Raw genomic sequence first — 24,323 nt, forward strand, 5'->3', positions numbered from 1 at the left:
TTCTATAGAAAAGTTGCTTGTCTCTAGACAAGACAGTTTTCTATATTGAAAAGTTGCTTGTCTCTAGACAAGACAGTTTTCTATAGAAAAGTTGCTTGTCTCTAGACAAGACAGTTTTCCTATAGAAAATTTGCTTGTCTCTAGACAAGACAGTTTTCCTATAGAAAAGTTGCTTGCCTCTAGACAAGACAGTTTCCTATAGAAAGGTTGCTTGTCTCTAGACAAGACAGTTTTCCTATAGAAAAGTTGCTTGTCTCTAGACAAGACAGTTTTCCTATAGAAAGTTGCTTGTCTCTAGACAAGACAGTTTTCTATAGAAAAGTTGCTTGTCTCTAGACAAGACAGTTTTCTATAGAAAGTTGCTTGTCTCTAGACAAGACAGTTTTCTATAGAAAAGTTGCTTGTCTCTAGACAAGACAGTTTTCTATAGAAAAGTGCTTGTCTCTAGACAAGACAGTTTTCTATAGAAAAGTTGCTTGTCTCTAGACAAGACAGTTTTCTATAGAAAAGTTGCCTTGTCTCTAGACAAGACAGTTTTCTATAGAAAAGTTGCTTGTCTCTAGACAAGACAGTTTTCTATAGAAAAGTTGCTTGTCTCTAGACAAGACAGTTTTCTATATTGAAAAGTTGCTTGTCTCTAGACAAGACAGTTTTCTATAGAAAAGTTGCTTGTCTCTAGACAAGACAGTTTTCTATAGAAAAGTTGCTTGTCTCTAGACAAGACAGTTTTCCTATAGAAATTTGCTTGTCTCTAGACAAGACAGTTTTCCTATAGAAAAGTTTGCTTGTCTCTAGACAAGACAGTTTTCCTATAGAAAGGTTGCTTGTCTCTAGACAAGACAGTTTTTTCCTATAGAAAAGTTGCTTGTCTCTAGACAAGACAGTTTTCCTATAGAAAAGTTGCTTGTCTCTAGACAAGACAGTTTCCTATAGAAAAGTTGCTTGTCTCTAGACAAGACAGTTTCTATAGAAAAGTTGCTTGTCTCTAGACAAGACAGTTTTCCTATAGAAAAGTTGCTTGTCTCTAGACAAGACAGTTTTCTATAGAAAGGTGCTTGTCTCTAGACAAGACAGTTTTCTATAGAAAAGGTGCTTGTCTCTAGACAAGACAGTTTTCTATAGAAAAGTTGCTTGTCTCTAGACAAGACAGTTTTCTATATTGAAAAGTTGCTTGTCTCTAGACAAGGACAGTTTTTCTATTAGAAAAGTTGCTTGTCTCTAGACAAGACAGTTTTCCTATAGAAAATTTGCTTGTCTCTAGACAAGACACCTATAGAAAAGTTGCTTGCCTCTAGACAAGACAGTTTTCCTATAGAAAAGTTGCTTGTCTCTAGACAAGACAGTTTTCCTATAGAAAAGTTGCTTGTCTCTAGACAAGACAGTTTTCCTATAGAAAAGTTGCTTGTCTCTAGACAAGACAGTTTTCCTATAGAAAAGTTGCTTGTCTCTAGACAAGACAGTTTTCTATAGAAAAGTTGCTTGTCTCTAGACAAGACAGTTTTCTATAGAAAAGTTGCTTGTCTCTAGACAAGACAGTTTTCTATAGAAAAGTTGCTTGTCTCTAGACAAGACAGTTTTCTATAGAAAAGTTGCTTGTCTCTAGACAAGACAGTTTTCTATAGAAAAGTTGCTTGTCTCTAGACAAGACAGTTTTCTATAGAAAAGTTGCTTGTCTCTAGACAATACAGTTTTCTATAGAAAAGTTGCTTGTCTCTAGACAATACACTTTTCTACAGAAAAGTTGCTTGTCTCTAGACAATACACTTTTCTATAGAAAGTTGCTTGTCTGTAGACAATACACTTTTCTATAGAAAAGTTGCTTGTCTCTAGACAATACACTTTTCTATAGAAAAGTTGCTTGTCTCTAGACAATACACTTTTCTATAGAAAAGTTGCTTGTCTGTAGACAATACACTTTTCTATAGAAAAGTTGCTTGTTTCTAGACAATACACTTTTCTATAGAAAAGTTGCTTGTCTGTAGACAATACACTTTTCTATAGAAAAGTGCTTATCTCTAGACAAGACAGTTTTCTATAGAAAAGTTGCTTGTCTCTAGACAAGACAGTTTTCTATAGAAAAGTTGCTTGTCTCTAGACAAGACAGTTTTCTATAGAAAAGTTGCTTGTCTCTAGACAAGACAGTTTTCTATAGAAAAGTTGCTTGTCTCTAGACAAGACAGTTTTCTATAGAAAAGTTGCTTGTCTCTAGACAAGACAGTTTTCTATATTGAAAAGTTGCTTGTCTCTAGACAAGACAGTTTTCTATAGAAAAGTTGCTTGTCTCTAGACAAGACAGTTTTCTATAGAAAAGTTGCTTGTCTCTAGACAAGACAGTTTTCTATAGAAAAGTTGCTTGTCTCTAGACAAGACAGTTTTCCTATAGAAATTTGCTTGTCTCTAGACAAGACAGTTTTCCTATAGAAAAGTTGCTTGCCTCTAGACAAGACAGTTTTCCTATAGAAAGGTTGCTTGTCTCTAGACAAGACAGTTTTCCTATAGAAAGTTGCTGTCTCTAGACAAGACAGTTTTCCTATAGAAAAGTTGCTTGTCTCTAGACAAGACAGTTTTCTATAGAAAAGTTGCTTGTCTCTAGACAAGACAGTTTTCTATAGAAAAGTTGCTTGTCTCTAGACAAGACAGTTTTCTATAGAAAAGTTGCTTGTCTCTAGACAAGACAGTTTTCTATAGAAAAGTTGCTTGTCTCTAGACAAGACAGTTTTCTATAGAAAAGTTGCTTGTCTCTAGACAAGACAGTTTTCCTATAGAAATTTGCTTGTCTCTAGACAAGACAGTTTTCCTATAGAAAAGTTGCTTGCCTCTAGACAAGACAGTTTTCCTATAGAAAGTTGCTTGTCTCTAGACAAGACAGTTTTCCTATAGAAAAGTTGCTTGTCTCTAGACAAGACAGTTTTCCTATAGAAAAGTTGCTTGTCTCTAGACAAGACAGTTTTCCTATAGAAAAGTTGCTTGTCTCTAGACAAGACAGTTTTCTATAGAAAAGTTGCTTGTCTCTAGACAAGACAGTTTTCTATAGAAAAGTTGCTTGTTTTAGACAAGACAGTTTTCTATAGAAAAGTTGCTTGTCTTAGACAAACAGTTTTAAAGGCTTTCTTTTCTATAGAAAAGTTGCTTGTCTCTAGACAAGACAGTTTTCTATAGAAAAGTTGCTTGTCTCTAGACAATACACTTTTCTATAGAAAAGTTGCTTGTCTCTAGACAATACACTTTTCTATAGAAAAGTTGCTTGTCTCTAGACAATACACTTTTCTATAGAAAAGTTGCTTGTCTGTAGACAATACACTTTTCTATAGAAAAGTTGCTTGTCTCTAGACAATACACTTTTCTATAGAAAAGTTGCTTGTCTCTAGACAATACATTTTCTATAGAAAAGTTGCTTGTCTCTAGACAATACACTTTTCTATAGAAAAGTTGCTTGTCTCTAGACAATACATTTTCTATAGAAAAGTTGCTTGTCTCTAGACAAACACTTTTCTATAGAAAAGTTGCTTGTCTCTAGACAAGACTTTTCTATAGAAAAGTTGCTTGTCTCTAGACAAGACACTTTTCTATAGAAAAGTTGCTTGTCTCTAGACAAGACAGTTTTCTATAGAAAAGTTGCTTGTCTCTAGACAAGACAGTTTTCTATAGAAAGTTGCTTGTCTCTAGACAAGACAGTTTTCTATAGAAAAGTTGCTTGTCTCTAGACAAGACAGTTTTCTATAGAAAAGTTGCTTGTCTCTAGACAAGACAGTTTTCTATAGAAAAGTTGCTTGTCTCTAGACAAGACAGTTTTCTATAGAAAAGTTGCTTGTCTCTAGACAAGACAGTTTTCTATAGAAAAGTTGCTTGTCTCTAGACAAGACAGTTTTCTATAGAAAGTTGCTTGTCTCTAGACAAGACAGTTTTCTATAGAAAAGTTGCTTGTCTCTAGACAAGACAGTTTTCTATATAAAAGTTGCTTGTCTCTAGACAAGACAGTTTTCTATAAAAGTTGCTTGTCTCTAGACAAGACAGTTTTCTATAGAAAAGTTGCTTGTCTCTAGACAAGACAGTTTTCTATAGAAAAGTTGCTTGTCTCTAGACAAGACAGTTTTCTATAGAAAAGTTGCTTGTCTCTAGACAAGACAGTTTTCTATAGAAAAGTTGCTTGTCTCTAGACAAGACAGTTTTCTATAGAAAAGTTGCTTGTCTCTAGACAAGACAGTTTTCTATAGAAAAGTTGCTTGTCTCTAGACAAGACAGTTTTCTATAGAAAAGTTGCTTGTCTAGACAAGACAGTTTTCTATAGAAAAGTTGCTTGTCTCTAGACAAGACAGTTTTCTATAGAAAAGTTGCTTGTCTCTAGACAAGACAGTTTTATATAGAAAAGTTGCTTGTCTTAGACAAGACAGTTTTCTATATAGAAAAGTTGCTTGTCTCTAGACAAGACAGTTTTCTATATAGAAAAGTTGCTTGTCTCTACAAGACAGTTTTCTATATAGAAAAGTTGCTTGTCTTAGACAAGACAGTTTTCTATATAGAAAAGTTGCTTGTCTCTAGACAAGCCAGTTTTCTATATAGAAAAGTTGCTTGTCTCTAGACAAGACAGTTTTCTATATAGAAAAGTTGCTTGTCTAGACCAAGCCTGTTTTATATAGAAAAGTTGCTTGTCACCAGCCTGTTTTCTTATAGAAAAGTTGCTTGTCTCTGTTTTCTATATAGAAAAGTTGCTTGTCTAGACCAGCCTGTTTCTATATAGAAAAGTTGCTTGTCTAGCCAGCCTGTTTCTATATAGAAAAGTTGCTTGTCTAGCACAAGCCTGTTTTCTATAGAAAAGTTGCTTGTCTAGACAAGCCTGTTTTCTATAGAAAAGTTGCTTGTCTAGCACAAGCCTGTTTTCTATATAGAAAAGTTGCTTGTCTAGCACAAGCCTGTTTTCTATAGAAAAGTTGCTTGTCTAGCACAAGCCTGTTTTCTATAGAAAAGTTGCTTGTCTAGCACAAGCCTGTTTTCTATATAGAAAAGTTGCTTGTCTAGCACAAGCCTGTTTCTATATAGAAAAAGTTGCTTGTCTAGCACAAGCCTGTTTTCTATATAGAAAAGTTGCTTGTCTAGCACAAGCCTGTTTTCTATAGAAAAGTTGGTTGTCTAGCACAAGCCTGTTTTCTATAGAAAAGTTGCTTGTCTAGCACAAGCCTGTTTTCTATAGAAAAGTTGCTTGTCTAGCACAAGCCTGTTTTCTATAGAAAAGTTGCTTGTCTAGCACAAGCCTGTTTTCTATAGAAAAGTTGCTTGTCTAGCACAAGCCTGTTTTCTATAGAAAAGTTGCTTGTCTAGCACAAGCCTGTTTTCTATAGAAAAGTTGCTTGTCTAGACCAGCTTGTTTTCCATATAGAAAAGTTGCTTGTGTATACCAGCCTGTTTTCTATATAGAAAAGTTGATTGTCTAGACCTACCTGTTTTCTATAGAAAATTTGCTTGTGTAGACCAGCCTGTTTTCTATAGAAAAGTTGCTTGTCTAGACCTGCCTGATTTCTATAGAAAAGTTGCTTGTCTAGCACAAGCCTGTTTTCTATAGAAAAGTTGCTTGTCTAGCACAAGCCTGTTTTCTATAGAAAAGTTGCTTGTCTAGCACAAGCCTGTTTCCTATAGAAAAGTTGCTTGTCTAGCACAAGCCTGTTTTCTATAGAAAAGTTGCTTGTCTAGCACAAGCCTGTTTTCTATAGAAAAGTTGCTTGTCTAGCACAAGCCTGTTTTCTATAGAAAAGTTGCTTGTCTAGCACAAGCCTGTTTTCTATAGAAAAGTTGCTTGTCTAGCACAAGCCTGTTTTCTATAGAAAGTTGCTTGTCTAGCACAAGCCTGTTTTCTATAGAAAAGTTGCTTGTCTAGACCAGCCTGTTATCCTATAGAAAAGTTGATTGTCTAGACCAGCCTGTTTTCTATGGATTTGGAATTAAACTCAAATCATTAAATCCCTTATTATCTTATCTAAAGAAGACTTTGATAAATTATTAACACATCTAATATTTAAAATTAATGCAAAATATCTTAACAAAATAAATAGTTACAACCTCAGTCCATCTAAATTGAATACTCGTTACGATAACAATCTTTAAATTAATTAAGTTAAATTTATTTATTACGTAAATTATAATTCTTCAAATAATTTATTTATTTATAATCATTATCGGCAGTTTGATTTCTTTTAGCTTTTGTATTGGTTATCAGTTTTTTTTTGTAGACCCCACTTGTATACACGAGTAACCTGGCAACTAACTAAACAATTGGTCCACCATTTATCACGATTCGGTAGCTTTATTTTGTGTGAAATATTTGAGTGCGATAAACATCATTTAGATTTCTTTTGTTAAGTGTCACTGAATCATTTAAAAAATATCTCGATAATTTACATTTACACCGAACATCGATCGTATACGATCGATTGATGGTTTTACTTATTTATCTATAGATTTGATTTGTGTTCCGTCCATTTATTAACAATGGCTAAGTTTAAGATAGATGTTTTTGTGTATAAGAGTGATAAAATTCATTATAATCATGAATTTGAATAAATAATTTAAACGAATTTTGTATCGTGTTGTTAAATGTCACCAGAAATTGTAAGAAATATAGATAAAAGTATAATAAATATTTAACTGTTATCTGGTTTTAATTTGAAATTTATGATAGCAAACAGTTAAATTTAAATGAATTTTTAATTGACTTGTTTTGTAACATTAAATTATGGCTTTTCATTACAGTTATTGTCTACAAATCCTACACAGTCGCCGCAGACGGGAGATACCCCTACGGGCCAATCATCAATGACCAGCCCAAATGATCCTGCCCATAGTCCTGGCCAAGAATGTCGTGCTACAACCGCCACTGTGCCCGGTTCTGGCAATGCCAGCAGTGGTAATCCAGTGAATTCTGCTGTCGAGGTTTCAACAGGTGCTCTTAGTCCCGATGCTTTGTCACAGCATTCGAATAATGTGGCAGCCTCCAATAATCCCTCTGCCAATACCAACATGGAAAACACACCTCTAGGTTCTAATAGTGGAGGTTCGGCAGGTGGTTCTGGGTCCTGTTGTGAAAATGGACGACCTATAATGACAGATCCTGTATCAGGACAAACTGTTTGTTCCTGCCAATATGATTCTGCACGTTTGGCCTTATCCAGCTATTCACGTTTACCCGCCGCCAGTGTTGGCGTCTATGGCACACCTTATCCCTCCACCGATCAAAATCCCTACCAAAGTATTGGTGTAGATAGCTCAGCATTCTATTCGCCTTTGGTAAGTAATACCAACCAACCCATTTATGTACAAAGAAATAAATTTACAGGAATTTTGTTAACAAAATATGGTTAAAGTCCTTTAGCATTAAAACTCAGCAAAAATGAGCTCTTTGAAGTTAAAACATGACTACTGACCATCAGCACTATTACAACAGCAAAAACTAAAAAAAAACCTTAAACAGGAAAAGGAAATTTATATGACAACTATGGCAAAGATGCATATGCCTGCATCTGTGTTTGTTAATAAGTAGAAATGTTTGTATGTGTGTAAATTTCTGGTGGCATGGTAATTTATATGGTTGGTTATTGTGGTGTCTAGGTCTTGTTTTATCGTCGTTGCTCTTGTGCTGCAAATTTTTATAGTCTGTTCTATTGAATTTTTTTTTTTTTTTTTTGAAATAGAAAAACATAATAACAGAAAACTACAAAAGGTCGTCGCTAGTTTGCCATTAGGCTTTTACTCTCCTCTAGCGTTCGTTGTTCATCAAATGGCCGACAACATGCAAACTTGTTTATGCATGTGTTTAACAACTAAAACTGCGACAATAAACAAAAAAAAAAATGAACGACAACAACGAAACGTAGTAGTTAGTACTAAATGTCATACAGTAATGGCGCGTGCTATTGGAATAGATAATAAAATATCCGTATCATTTTGCTTTTATGTTTTTTTGCAATTTGAAAAATCTTGCTGATAAAGTGGAAACTGGTTGGTGATAGCTCCCTGCATGAAAGCAATTAATTAAAATTGTCATGATTCTGTTTTGGCTTGACCGCCGCAGTACATGAGATCGGAAAACTAGATCTAATCTATATGCAAATAAGATATGTAACCGATCTAATCCAACTCATAATACTGTTACTGTAAGATCAATAAGATCATTAAGATCAAATAACTTAATTAAGTGAGAGTACTGCAGAGAAGTTGTAAGATCAATAAGATCGAAGAACCAAACTGGTTGGTTTGTGTGGTAGTTCCCTGCACATGAGAAATTTATGAAAAACTTCATGATTCTGTTTTGGCTTGACCACTCCACTACATGAAATCGGAAAACTAGATTAAATTTATATGCAAATACGATATATAATCTATCTAACCCGTCTCTTGTATCTGATTTTAAGATCATTAAGATCAAAGAACTTAATCAAGTGAGAGTACTGTGGAGAGAGAGAGAGAGAGAGGGTTGGTTTGTATGGTAGCTTCTATTAAAAACGTCATGATTCTGTTTTGGCTTGACCGCCGCAGTACATGAGATCGGAGTAAGATATAGATATGTAATTGATCTAACCTGTCTTAAATCTGAAGAACCATATTCGACGAATCCTTCAATGATCAGACAATGACATTCTTTTTTCAAATAAATTGGACCTAGAGTTTATGTATTTCATGAAGACAAATGTTTATCGACCTCTCTTTATCTCTTGGTATTCAGCAACGAAATGCGATCAAGTTCCTGTGTGGAGCTTGCGATCATTAAGAGTTATTGAGCAGAACAATCAGAGATTACGCTAAATATCTTGGAGTCATCTATGTTTTATGTTATTAGTATCTGTTCTCCACGAGATCTTAAGTTTGGATTTTAGACCAAACTGCAATGAACGACTTCGCAAAGATGTTGAAGTCGTTAAACCTTGATATTGTGAGTATCAGACTGTCATAAAAAGCTTACGATCAGGTTCCTATGTGGAGTCAGTGACGAAATGCGATCAAGTTTCTGTGTGGAGCCTTCGATCATCAACAGTTATTGAGCAGAACAATCAAAGATTACGCTCAAGGTCTTGGTGTGGTCTCTGTTTTATATTGTTGGTATCAGTCCTTCACAAGATCTTAAGTTTGGATTTTAAAACAAACTGTAATGAACGTCTTCGCAAAGATTTTGAATTCATTAAACCTCGATATTGTGAGTACTCGAGGACTCTCATAAAAAACTTGCGATCAATTTCCATTTTGGAATCATTATTCATCAGAAATTATTTAGCATCGTTGGTAACAGTCCTCCAAGACATTGACATTTTGGAAATTTTTCATTCTGATTATGTGTTTCACTTTTAGAACACACTGTATTGGACGACTCCACAAAGATTTAGAAGTCTTTAATCCTTTATATTGAGAACATCAGTCTTTTATAAACAACTTGCAATCAAGTTCGTATTGAGCCATTAGCCGTCAGTGGATATCTATCAGAATAATTAGAGATTAGCCTCAAGATTTCAGAGTGGTGCATGTTCTATGTTATTGGTACCAGTACTCCACGAGACCTTCACATTCTTTTATTCTGATTATTTGCTTGCCTTTTAGAAGACTCTGCAATAGACGAGTCCGCAAAGATAGTCGATAATTCTTGATATTGTGAGTATTAGTCCTTCATAAAAATACTTGCAATCAAGTTCGTATGATCAAGTTCATATGTGGAGTCATTATTCGTCATAATATTAAGCATTGGTGGTAACAGTCCTCTACGAAAGCTTGACATTTTGGCGATCTTTCATTCTGATTATGTCCTTGACTTTTAGAACTAACTCTAGTGGATGACTACGCAAAGATCCTTAATCCTTTATATTGAGAACATCAGTCTCTCACAAAAATACTTGCAATCATGTTCTTGTTGAGCCATTAGCCGTCAATGGTTATCTATCAGAATAATTAGAGATTAGCCTATAAATTTCAGAGTTGTCTATGTTCTATATTAATGGTACCAGTTCTTCACTAGAGCTTGACATTTGTCGATCTTTTATTTTGATTATTTGCTTACCTTTTAGAACAAATAGCAATAGACGACTCCGTGAAGAAAAATACTTGCAATCAAGTGGCAATCTTTGGCTCCGAAAATATTTTGAAGTCAATGGAATTTAGAGTAGCCATCGATAATCTGTAGATATTGAGCAAAACAATCTTTAATCCTGAATATATGCTTGCTTATTAGAACAAACTGCAATGGACGGCTCTATGAAGATTTTGAAGTCACAAACTGATGATCAGTCTCTCATAAAAAACTTTCAAACAAGTTTCTGTGCAGAACCGTCGATCGTCAGTGGTAGTAGTAAACAATCAGAAATTACTCTTATGATTTAATAGTCGTCCATGTATTGTTGGTTTAAATTGTCCACATGAGCTTAACATTTTAACGATCCTAACTAGAGTGAAACTTTGCAGAATTTCCTTTTAAAGGAAAGTCAATAAATTTCAAATTCTACACTATAATAAATGCTGTCAAACTCAGTTAAGGAATATTATTAAAGATATCTCTTTAATTTAAAGATCCCATCACATGATAAGTTTTGATTTAGTTCCCTTTTCTCTAGGGATATCCTTTAAAGTGAATATCAAAAATCACGAAAAATTTGAAACTGCATTCTCTAAGCTTTCTAATATCTAGTCCCCAGAACGTGGTCAATCCCTTCTACTACTTACAGCATAATTTTGTAAAATAACGACTGTTGTCTTATTGTTGTTGTTGGTTGGTTGGTTGCAGTTTCTTCTTGTTGCTGCTGTTTTTGGTTGGTTGGTGTCTGGTAGGCTAGAAACAAACAAGAAAACTTATTGCATATTCTGAATAGCAGCAACAAAAAATTTAAGGTTAAGAAAAACAGAAAAAAAAAGAATTAAAGAAAAAAATAATGGTAATAAAATAGTTTTAAGTTTAAATTTCAAAGCAGCATTAAGCTTATTAGTTTTATTTTATTTAAATTTAATTGCTTTTGTTGTTGTTTCAATTTTCGTCATTTCATTTTATTTTATTACGGGGCAACCATTAATTTGCATGTCAACATTATTTTTAGCAAATCGAATCATTATTATGGCTGGTTGCAGCTCACTCAAAACTCACTCATACAAAAAATGTTTGCATGTTTGTACGTACACATGTCCGTCTGTATGTTAGTACGCCTATTGGTTTCATCTGTAGCTGTATGTTTTTTTTTTATATATTTCTGTCTGTCTGTCCATTTGACTGCCTTTCTATATGTCTGCTAATGCCGATGGCTGTCTTGTTTTCATCATCAAATAAAATTTGATATTTTTGTCGTTTCGTTTTTTTTTTAACTTTATTTTTTCTTATTTTTGTTTATGGTTTTGTTTAAGCCAAAGGAAAGAGAGGCAAAAAAAAAAATAATAAAAAATAAAGAGTAATGGTTGCCCTTGTTTTAAATACCTTTAGTTGAACTTGTTTATATAATTTACATACAAATACGGACTATAGAATTTAATTTCTATAATGGTTATTCTTTCAAAAAAATTAGCCATACTTTTCTTGTTCACATTAGATGTGTTTTTTTTGCTGTTTAGGTTTTATTATTTTTATAGAGAAAAATTGCACAATTAAGAACAAAGAATTTTAAACGTTTTAAATAAAACAGGAGCTGGGTATTTTGTGGGGGGTATAGAGGAGAACTGACACAGAACTATATTCAAGACTATGTTTTCACCGAGGAAGTGGTATCAAGTTGCAAAGTGGATCAGTCACTAGGATTTGGGTAGGGCAATAATTGATCACGCTAATGGTTTTGGAGGTCCATGAAATGAACCACTCAAAATAGACTCACATTGGTCTGTTTGTTGTTAAATTCCAGCAAAAAGAACATTTTTTCATGGCTAAACAAACTACTTCTTCGGTGGTTAATAGCTTTAGCAAAGTTAAGTGAATTTCTATTGCTGTCAGTTCCTGGACCTTAAACTGAAGAAGTTATTTGGCTCACGGTCTAACCAGAGAACCTTTCCCTTATATGGTGCTACGAGGACCATCGAGCATGCAAGTCACTTCAGAGTGCACGTGATAATTGTTGTTTGCAACCCAAATGGAGGGAAGATAATGTTGGTTAAAGGTCTAATATGTGATAATACAATGTATTTCGGGAGTTAAGGAGTTATTTGACTTATGATTTTACTAGAGAACTAGTAATACAGCTGTTAGAAAGGTCCCTTTGATGATTGTTGGTTGAAACCCAAGTCAAAAATATGCTCAATAGATGACATTAGGTGATCGGCGTGATAATTGTTGCTTACAACCCAAATCGAGGAAATATAATGTTCGTTAAAGGTTTAATATGGGACTGAAGGAGTTATTTGACTTGTGGTTTAACCAGAGAACCTTTCTCCTAACAGCTGCCACGAGAACCAGTAAGCCTGCATGACTTGACTGGTTATTTGTAAGTTCCCTTCGGGGGACTCGTGATATTTGCTGGTTGAAACTCAATCGGGGGATTCTCAACAGATGACATGTGGCGATCGACTTTGTGAGGGGAATGTGTTGTATCGATCCTCATACTAACTGGTGAACAATGTTTAGGAAAATATCTGGTTAACACTTAATGATTGCCTGGCATTCCGTGCAAGAAGGATGGAAATCATGAACGCTTGGCATGGTCTCTCGTGGAGGTCAAGGTCTAGAATGATGTCTGATGATGTTTTGGGAATATTAGGGACCCTTGCCATGGAAACTCTGTTGAAGGGCAACGTCTAGGATGAAGTCTGGCATGTTTTGCCAACAGTGCAGAATCTTTATGGCAAAAAGGATGGAAATAATTGGCATGGCCTTTGGAAACTCTCGTGAAGGGTAACGCTAAGAATGACTAGCTACACAACTGTATATCTTACTGTTTGCTTGAGATTCCATGGGGAAGATGGGTGTGGAGATGAAAAGTAGGGAAACTATGGACGCTTGCCTTGATCTCTGGGGAAGTCCTCGGAACTGTTGCCATCTCGAAAGTTGCCGTATTTGTGATATGCTATGGAAAGTCAACACATTATTGGGTTCGATTAAGATGATGATGGTTTCTGTTATATCATGACTTTATTCCCCTTATCCTGATTTATATTAGTGGCATATTTTGAACTATTAAATATGTAACTAGGGGCTGCTGTCGAATCAACAAACTCTATAGTGGGGTAGTTGTCATTCCGCAACGAATCGTCTATGGCATGAGATTATTTGGATAGCTCGAGTATTACGGAAAGTGTATATATATGGAACGTCATCAGCCATTAACAAAAATTGATATAGAAGGCATAAAGGGGGGAGGGTGTTAATTATGGACATTTGGCATGATCTCTGGTGAAGTCCTCGGAACTGTTGCCATCTCAAAAGTTGCCGTATTTGTGATATGCTATGCAAAGTCAAGGCATTATTGGGTTCGATTAAGAAGATGATGGTTTCTGTTTTTGTATTAGTGACATATTTCAAACTATCAAATATGTAACTAGAGATTGCTGCTGAATCAACAGACTCTATAGTGGAGTAGTTGCCATTTCGCAACGAATCTTCAATGCAAGAGAAGAGTGCTTGTACATGGAACGGCGTTAGCCATTGACAAATGTGTTCTTTGCAAGACACAAAGGGGAGGCGGAGAGTCGCTTTTAGCTCAGCTGATGGTTGAAAAAAACCCACCGTTTGGCAAGGACAACACGACAAAGATCGATATAAAGTACTTCCTTAACTAAGTCACTTCATGTTGCAACGTTACGAATAAACTAATGACGTAGACAGCTTGTCTTAAGTCAAATTAGTTGATTCGTTACGTAACAAACTAATGAACACTTTATACTAAGGGGATACCAAATTTTATAGAACTAGTACACTGCTATTGATTTAGCACCATCATGAGCTTTTGAAAATAAAACCCACCTTCAGTCCAAATGATCTTAGCATATGAATTAGACCCCACTTCATACACGCCCTTATGCTAAAGCTCGTATATTAGATTTCATAAACATATCATAACGTTTAAGCTCATATTTCATTGGATTTTAGAAAGCCTATTAATTTAAACACAAATAAGGACTATAAAATTTAAATATACCTTAATATCTAAAAGAATTTAGCTTAAACGTTTTTAGAAACCCATTTATAACAGTCACAATTTTAATTGCTTATATATATCTATACTCTCGTTCCACAGAATGTCATCGTTTTAGTTTGACTTTTTTTCACTTTTAAATAATTTCTTAAATTTCCTATATGAAATCCCTTAATGAAGATTTACCTTAATGACTGCTAATGGCAAATACTAACAACAGTTTATTAAAAGTTAAGAGATTTTTTTTATTCCTGGCAGACACAAGTTTGTCGTAAGCAAAAACTTTAGCAATTTTAAAAACGTATAAAAAACTAATTGCTCTGGGTATTGAGGAAAGTTTTCTTATTTCTTAAGAAAGAATAACAATAAGTGAAATGTTCAAATATTAAATGAAAAAAAAAAAAAATAAAAAAATAAAACCTTGCAATGTGCTTAATTGCAAGGAAGTTGAAATTGGGGGATGCTTAACGTACTTTTGTAACACTCTACAAGCTACTTTGGTAACTTAGCTTCTTTATGGTATTTGTGTTTAGATAAACTTAATATGAGTTTGCTTTAAGTGTAGTTTTTTGTTCTGCAAGTTTTTCGTTAAGTTATATAAAAATTTCTTTTTATTAATTAAAACAAATGAGTTCACTATTTTTTTCTTAAATTTTATTAGGTAGTTTTTGTAAAAAGTTTAAATTAATATAAATTTAGCTAAGGACATTTAAAATATTGGTTTAATGTGAAACTAAAAAGTTTTTCAAAAGCTTTTCGTAAAATTACAAAAGTGTTGGATTAAATAATACAAATTTCGTAATATAAACGACATTTTCGTAAATATGACGAACATACTAATTACGACTTTCTCTTTAAGTATAAAGATATAATTTCTCTAATTTTTCATTTTATTCGATTGTGTAAATATGAGCTGCTTTCCCTGGTTTACTAATTAAAATAATACAAATCTCAAATTAACAAAAACATTAATTCTTTCACAAAATTTTGCAATTATAACATTTACTTTTATTAATAACTTTATACTTAACAATTAATTAAATAACATTTACTTACGACAACCATAAAAAATGTAAATAATTTCAAACATAAAATTTGCGTTAAATTTAGATCAAAGAAAAACGCCGGAAATAAAATACGAATTTTTATATCAAACAACATATTGACATTTATTAAGAAATCATTTAAATATTTCTTAAAAAAAAACTTTAAATAAATGTGTATTTTTAAAAAAGAAATACAACAGTTAAACGTGAGAAAAAAAAACTGAAAAGTCGTTTATTCAAAGACAATTTATAGACGTACGGTGTCTTGAAACATGAACATTATTTTCATAAGTTATTATTATGGTCGGTTGGTTGATTTTCTAACCAATAAAGGAAAAAATGAGGTGATTTAAAAAATTAATAAAACATTTATTTGAAACATAATGTTAAAATAATTAAAAATGTTAATTATGTCACATAAATCAAAGTTTGACAATAATAAACAGATGAAATGTTGAATCGTTACTACTACCTACAACCAACTATCAAAAGAAATAAACAAAAGAACATAAATTAAAAGAAACTCTCATACAAACACACACACACACATACATTTATATTTAAAGCCAAACTCAAAATATGGTTAATCAACTTAAAATCAAAATACTCATACTCTTCTACACCAACTAAATAAATAGACAAGTTTTGTAAAAATCAAACCAAAAAACAACAATAAATTGAAAACCTCAACCAAAAAAAATCAGCATATTACCAAAATGGTTTTATTAAGTAAACAAGTAATGGTGAATAGATAAAAAAGAACTACAAAATGTTTTTATTGTTTCGTTTGTTTTGGAACTGATTAATGTCTGTATGGAATTGTATATAAGATGTGCGCTGTGAAGAAACAACCAGCCCACACTTAACAAATATTGACCAATCGTAAAACACTGTTTGCAATAACAAATAACTTTAATAAAGAAACAGACAGACAGAAAACGAAGCGAACTTATTGTTAATAAATATTTATTCACAGATAGAGACAGACAGACAAATGGATGGACGGACATTATTTATGGCTTTATTTAAAAAAAACGTTAACAAAATCAGAACTGCAGACAAAATTTTTTGTTTTGTTAAATAACATTAATGTCAAATATGAAAATTTTGAACAAAATTTATCAGTTTTAAACCAAACAAGAGAAATGTGTCAACGTTTTTGGTACAAAAAAAGATTTACCGACTTTTTGTGGTATTTGCACTACAGTAATAGGCAATTTGTATTATAACAGTAATTGTTGAAGTTATAAGCACGGCTTTTTAAAAAATATACAAATATATTGATAGATAGATGATAGATAGATAGATAGATAGATAGATAGATAGATAGATAGATAGATAGATAGATAGATAGATAGATAGATAGATAGATAGATAGATAGTAGATAGATAGATAGATAGATAGATAGATAGATAGATAGATAGATAGATAGATAGATAGATAGATAGATAGATAGATAGATAGATAGATAGATAGATAGATAGATAGATAGATAGATAGATAGATAGATAGATAGATAGATAGATAGATAGATAGATAGATAGATAGATAGATAGATAGATAGATAGATAGATAGATAGATAGATAGATAGATAGATAGATAGATAGATAGATAGATAGATAGATAGATAGATAGATAGATAGATAGATAGATAGATAGATAGATAGATAGATAGATAGATAGGTAGATAGATAGATAGATAGATAGATAGATAGATAGATAGATAGATAGATAGATAGATAGATAGATAGATAGATATTTAGATATATAGATAGATATATATATATAGATAGATATATATAAATATATATATAGATAGATAGATAGATAGATAGATAGATAGATAGATAGATAGATAGATAGATAGATAGAAGATAGATAGATAGATAGATAGATAGATAGATAGATAGATAGATAGATAGATAGATAGATAGATAGATAGATAGATAGATAGATAGATAGATAGATAGATAGATAGATAGATAGATAGATAGATAGATAGATAGATAGATAGATAGATAGATAGATAGATAGATAGATAGATAGATAGATAGATAGATCGATAGATAGATAGATAGATCGATAGATAGATAGATAGATAGATAGATAGAGATAGATAGATAGATAGATAGATAGATAGATAGATAGATAGATAGATAGATAGATAGATAGATAGATAGATAGATAGATAGATAGATAGATAGATAGATAGATAGATAGATAGATAGATAGATATATAGATAGATAGATAGATAGATAGATAGATAGATAGATAGATAGATAGATAGATAGATAGATAGATAGATAGATAGATAGATAGATAGATAGATAGATAGATAGATAGATAGATAGATAGATAGATAGATAGATAGATAGATAGATAGATAGATAGATAGATAGATAGATAGATAGATAGATAGATAGATAGATAGATAGATAGATAGATAGATAGATAGATAGATAGATAGATAGATAGATAGATAGATAGATAGATAGATAGATAGATAGATAGATAGATAGATAGATAGATAGATAGATAGATAGATAGATAGATAGATAGATAGATAGATAGATAGATAGATAGATAGATAGATAGATAGATAGATAGATAGATAGATAGATAGATAGATAGATAGATAGATAGATAGATAGATAGATAGATAGATAGATAGATAGATAGATAGATAGATAGATAGATAGATAGATAGATAGATAGATAGATAGATAGATAGATAGATAGATAGATAGATAGATAGATAGATAGATAGATAGATAGATAGATAGATAGGTAGATAGATAGATAGATAGATAGATAGATAGATAGGGTAGGGCCGTGGCTCTGGCTACTATCGGGGTCAGCAGGTGGCGGATAGCTGAACGACCTACAAATATGTAGGCCAGCTGCGATAGATAAGCAGTCCCCGACCATGAGCGGCAGAATTCGAGGGCGTGCTAGAAAAAGGTTACATGAGCCTAATGACGATTCTGTGACATGGCGATTAGATGCCGCCAGTAAGTAAGCATCCCCCACAAGAGGTACCCTCTAGAGAGGTGTAATTAGAAGAGTGACGTCTTCGTGGTTCCTCTAGTCATATTTAAACCCAGAAGCGTCTGTTTCATATTGAACGGCTCTCTGGTCAGCGTCTGTTTCCCAAGTAAGGGGCGGCTGCGAATCAATATCCTGGCGGTTAGGTCAAAAACGCTACGGGTAGGATCCCGGAATAACAAACAAACATGGAAAAGTTTAATAAGGAAAATTCAATTACGGTGCAGGGAGTAATGACCCCAGTACCGGCGGCTTTGGGTAGTGCGCGAGCAGGCTACCAGTCGTCGAAATCCAGCGCCTGCAATGTTACCCCGGTAAGCTTGGCTAAGGTAACAGATAATGCTACAAGCAACAATCACCAGAAGGAGTGCAATAAAGGGGGAGAAAATAGCGACCAACCTATTGGTGGACAGGAACACTATTTTACTCCAGTAAGCAGTTTTTCTCGCAGTGGTACTACAAATCAAGGTGGGAAAAATCAAATAAACCCTTTCCAAAGAAGTGCGGCTACAAAAAGAACTCCACCGCAAACTACTAGCAGCAAAGAAAACACGACTCAAGAAGAAGCAATTAGTGATAATGCGCAGCCTTCAGAGTCATTCTGCCTTTTAGGGAACTTAATTGTTGATTTGATGGACTTTGTAAAACCCAAAAACAATGTACACAATGCCATTAAAGATCAATTGACCGCAATCCGAGCTATGTATAATAAAACAAGAGAAGAACTACGTAATGGCATAAATATGACATACCGACAAGAAGTAGAACAGTCCACGCAGACATCACCACGACAAGAAGTGGAACAGTCCATGCAGACATCACCAATAGCATGGCCGTCCAAAAGGGAATCGAAAAGAAATTTAGAAGACAAAACAGCTCCAAAAATGCCGACGCCGAAAAGACTGAAGCAAAGCCTTCCACAAAATAGGACAACACTAACTCCACTAGAAGAACTCCCTAGTAGAAAGCCAGAGTCGGATAACCTAGAAGCCGGATGGGCTATAGTTAAGAAGAAAAAGAATACGAGATCCCGCAAGCCTCGGCCAGATACTATGATAATATCTGCCAAAAACGATATCTCTTACGCTGATATTTTAAAGAAAATTAGGGCAGACCCTGAACTAAAAGAACTAGGTGATGAGGTAAACAAAATTCGAAGAACTCAGAAAGGCGACCTTCTTTTAGAACTTAAGTCTGGAAGCGAAAACCTAGCAGAAAGATTTAATGAAAAATTAAAACATCTTTGGATGGATCAGTGGATGTAAAAACACGAATAGATGAGATTGTTATTGAATGTAAAGATATGGATGATATCACTACAAAGTTAGAAATATGTCAATCCTTTTCCAAAGCGCTAGGTATACCAGATCTAAGAGAAAATATTGTTAAGTCCCTCCGAAAGACCTATGGAGGAACTCAATCAGCTAAAATTAGCCTCCCAACAGAAGCTGCAATGAAAGCACTCAAGCTAAAAAAGATCAAAATTGGTTGGTCTATGTGTCGCATAAGAGAAACCATTACACTCACTAAGTGTTTTAGGTGTCTAGAATTTGGCCATATTTCAAGATTCTGTAAATCTGACGTAGATAGATCGAATCGGTGTCTAGGGTGTGGACTTGATGGGCATTTAGTGAGGGATTGTCAGGCCGAGCCAAACTGCATGCTGTGTAAAGCTGGAGGGAATACGGATCTAAAGCACAATGCTGGTAGCTATAGATGTCCTATATTTAGAAAGGCGTTAAGTTCCAGACACAAATGAAGTTTATTCAGCTTAATATAAACCATTGTAGTGCAGCGCAGGAGCTATTAAACCAGACCATCTGTGAACAACAAATTGACGTCGCCCTTGTTTGCGAGCAGTACAAAAACCTTGAGAGAAATGTTTGGGAAAGTGATTCAACAGGTAAAGCAGCAGTGTGGGCCTGCGGCAACAAAGCAATAGAGAAAGGTATGCACCATTTACAAGAAGGCTTCGTAAGAATTAAGATCGGTGGAATATTCGTATATAGCTGCTATATATCACCTAATATACCACAACATGAATTCGAGCAAATAATAGACAACCTAGTGAACGACGCAACTAGGCATAATCCAATTGTCATAGGAGGTGATTTTAATGCATGGGCAATAGATTGGGGTAGCCAAAGAACAAACAAAAGAGGCAAAATACTTCTGGACGCGTTTTCTAGACTTGACGTGATTCTAGCAAACAAAGGACAGGCACACACTTTTCGGAGAGCTGGTTATGGGTCAGTAGTTGACATAACCTTCGTGAGCTCTAGTTTATCAAAAGAAATGGATTGGTATGTTAGTGAACACTATACTCACAGTGACCATCAGGCTGTAATTTTCACAATTAATCCCAATACATCATTGCGTATAGTATCAGACAAATTTAAATTTCAAGGATGGGCGAAAGATAAGATCGATGAAGAAGCCTTTACCGAAAGCTTTTCATACCAGCAAATTGAAAATGGCCCGGTATCCGATATGGCAGAAAAAGTCTTAGCAGCACTAAAGATGGCTTGTGATGCGTCCATGCCAAGAAAGAGATCAAACCATAGAAGGAAAGAAAACTACTGGTGGAATGATAATATATCAGCCCTTAGAAGCGAATGCTTGAGAAGTAGAAGAAAATACCAAAGAAGCAGAGGCAGACCAGACTTCATAGCTAAAGGGAAATATATCACGAAGCCAGGAAAGGCCTACAAGAAGCCATTAGACGTAGTAAATCCGAGTGCTTTAAAGAACTATGCAACGAAGCCGATGCAAATCCCTGGGGTAACGCATATCGAGTTGTAATGTCAAAGCTAAAGGGGAAGAGGTCAGCCCAAATAACATGCCCTAACCTTATTAGAGAAATAGTATCAGTTCTATTCCCGGAAGGAGAACCGTACTCAGAGCCGTATTCAATCGTGCAACAAGGCGAGATAGAAGTGACAGAGGAGGAAATTTTTTTTTTTTTTTTTTTTTTTTTTTTCATTTTAGTTATTATTTATTGAATCTTTCTTACATAGAAATTACAATAAGTATTGAAATCTTAACCTAAACTATAACTAACGTCGTTATTGCCACTGCAATTTCAACAAAAGTTCTCGATAATTTGATTATCTGGCAAAATCCAATGTTTCCGTTCTTCTCAGTCGTCTGTGACCCTCAAATGACAGCAACTCCCTGGCAAGGAAGGAGGAGGAAATAATAAACCTCTGTGCAAGGATTGGCGATAACAAAGCACCAGGCCTTGACTTCATTCCGAATAGGGCTTTAAAGATCGCTCTAAAATCAAGACCAGAGATTTTTACCAGACTGTTCAGCAGAAGTCTCAGAGAGGGGAAATTCCCCGAGATCTGGAAGAAACAAAAACTAATTCTGATACCAAAACCAGGAAAAACATTAGGTGAACCACAATCATACCGACCAATCTGTCTACTCGACACCTTAGGCAAATGCTTGGAACGAATTGTCTATACGAGACTGTTAAAGGCAGTAGAAGAAACCTGTGGGCTATCGGATAGGCAATATGGATTTAGAAAGGCTAGATCAACAATTGATGCAGTGAATTTCGTAACTGAAACAGCTAAGAATGCAATCAATGGAAAAGGCAAGAATAGATATTACTGTGCCATAATTACACTAGACGTTAAAAATGCTTTTAATTCTGCGGGATGGAAACACATTATTTCCTCGTTAAGATCTCTTAATGTCCCCGACTACCTTATTGCAATAATAAAGGATTACTTCTCAAACAGAACACTGTGGTTCGAAACTGACAATGGTACGGAGTCGTATAATATTACATCAGGTGTCCCACAAGGATCAGTCCTAGGACCACTCCTGTGGAATATTATGTACAATGGCATATTTGACTTAAGAATCCCAGAAGAAGCGACCGTTGTAGGATTCGCAGACGACGTCGCAATCCTTGTCAGAGCACGTCACCTGGATGAAGTCCAGTTATATGCGAACGAATCAATTGCAATTATTAGAAATTGGATGAAAGATATGAATCTGAAACTTGCAGAGCATAAGACGGAGGCAGTGCTTATAAGCGGAAAGAGGAAGAGAGAGACTCTTTCATTTACTGTGGGGACAACTGAAATCAAATCGTCTGAATCTATTAAATACTTAGGTATAATGGTTGACGATCGCCTAAACTTTAAGAAACACATAGAATATACATGTGAGAAAGCAACAGCTGTATCAAATGCCTTAGCAAGAATGATGCCAAACATCGGTGGCCCACGACAGAGTAGAAGAATTTTAATTTCAAGGGTAACGAACTCAGTTATTCTTTATGGAGCACCAATTTGGGAATGCGCAATATCTGAAGCATCTAGAAAAAACATTTCTGCAATACATAGAAGAAGCTGCCTAAGAGTATGTAGTGGTTACAGGACAATTTCTGCAGAAGCAGCAAATGTAGTAGCGGGCATAATACCTGTGGAGTTAGCAGCCAAAGAACTATCGGCTGTCTACGAAGAGAAATCTAGAAACCCACATATCCCAAAGGTGGAAATAAGCCGGATAGAAAGAGAGAAAACTATGAGGGAATGGCAGAGGAGATGGGAAAGTACAAGTAAGGGCCGATGGACCTTCCAGCTAATCCCAGACATCAATATATGGATAAATAGACGCCATGGTGAGCTGAACTACCATTTGACGCAATTCCTTACAGGACATGGTATCTATAGGAGCTATTTATACCGGTTTGGCCATGACAACTCACCAAGATGCCCGAAATGCCCAGATCTAGATGAAACAGCAGAACATGTCGTTTTTAATTGCCCACAATTCTCTGGACTACGAAGCAGGTTGGAATCGTGCATTGGCGAACAAATAAGGACAGACAATATAATAGAAGCAATTCTAAAATCAGAACATAACTGGTCATTGGTGAACATGTACATAACTTCAATAAATATAGCTCTGCGCGATGCAGAGATTATTCGCACGGCCCAGAACGTGGCCTAGGAGACGAACTCTGAGAGTTAAGGAAGTTCAGCGTCAAAGCTGACCACCCCGCGAAGTAGTACCTGGTGGCAGTTCCGCGGAGTGTGGTGTTGACGATGGAGGTGGTTTTAGTCGGTAGGAATCCGACATACCCTTTATGGGACCTATGTAAGGTTTCCTCCTCCACTATACAAAAAAAAAAAAAAAAAAAAAAAAAAAAAAAAAGATAGATAGATAGATAGATAGATAGATAGATGGATAGATAGATAGATAGATAGATAGATAGACAGATAGATATTTAGATATATAGATAGATATATATATAGATAGATATATATAAATATATATATAGATAGATAGATAGATAGATAGATAGATAGATAGATAGATAGATCGATAGATAGATAGATAGATAGATAGATAGATAGATAGATAGATAGATAGATAGATAGATAGATAGATAGATAGATAGATAGATAGATAGATAGATAGATAGATAGATAGATAGATAGATAGATAGATAGATAGATAGATAGATAGATAGATAGATAGATAGATAGATAGATAGATAGATAGATAGATAGATAGATAGATAGATAGATAGATAGATAGATAGATAGATAGATAGATAGATAGATAGATAGATAGATAGATAGATAGATAGATAGATAGATAGATAGATAGATAGATAGATAGATAGATAGATAGATAGATAGATAGATAGATAGATAGATAGATAGATAGATAGATAGATAGATAGATAGATAGATAGATAGATAGATAGATAGATAGATAGATAGATAGATAGATAGATAGATAGATAGATAGATAGATAGATAGATAGATAGATAGATAGATAGATAGATAGATAGATAGATAGATAGATAGATAGATAGATAGATAGATAGATATAGATAGATAGATAGATAGATAGATAGATAGATAGATAGATAGATAGATAGATAGATAGATAGATAGATAGATAGATAGATAGATAGATAGATATAGATAGATAGATAGATAGATAGATAGATAGATAGATAGTTTTTCCCACAGATCGCGTTTTCGGGTGCCGGATAGGCGGTGGTGATGGAAAGTCTGCCTTCTCCCAGCTATAGTTCCACTTAAGCTAAGGGAGGAAGGGCAGACTGTCCATTATCTATTACTAAAAAAACGGCTTTCTGAAGCACAGAGGAGAAAGTTGAAGAAG

The 24,323-nt window shown here is 34.3% G+C and overlaps 1 protein-coding gene across 3 annotated transcripts in view; it reads left to right on the forward strand.

Annotated features, from left to right (window-relative positions):
• LOC119606492 (homeobox protein araucan-like) overlaps nucleotides 1-24,323 on the forward strand; it is a 62,674-nt gene that overhangs the window by 21,534 nt on the left and 16,817 nt on the right. For all 3 annotated transcript variants that reach the window (XM_037960021.1, XM_037960020.1, XM_037960022.1), the window contains exon 2: nucleotides 6,742-7,275. In XM_037960021.1, the coding sequence (XP_037815949.1) occupies nucleotides 6,742-7,275 (534 nt within the window). The remainder of the gene's footprint in view (nucleotides 1-6,741; nucleotides 7,276-24,323) is intronic.

This window comes from Lucilia sericata, unplaced genomic scaffold (genome assembly GCF_015586225.1).
Source record: "Lucilia sericata isolate MDLA Ls3-8-SP2 unplaced genomic scaffold, ASM1558622v1 Contig000594F_arrow, whole genome shotgun sequence".
Lineage (NCBI taxonomy): Eukaryota > Metazoa > Arthropoda > Insecta > Diptera > Calliphoridae > Lucilia > Lucilia sericata.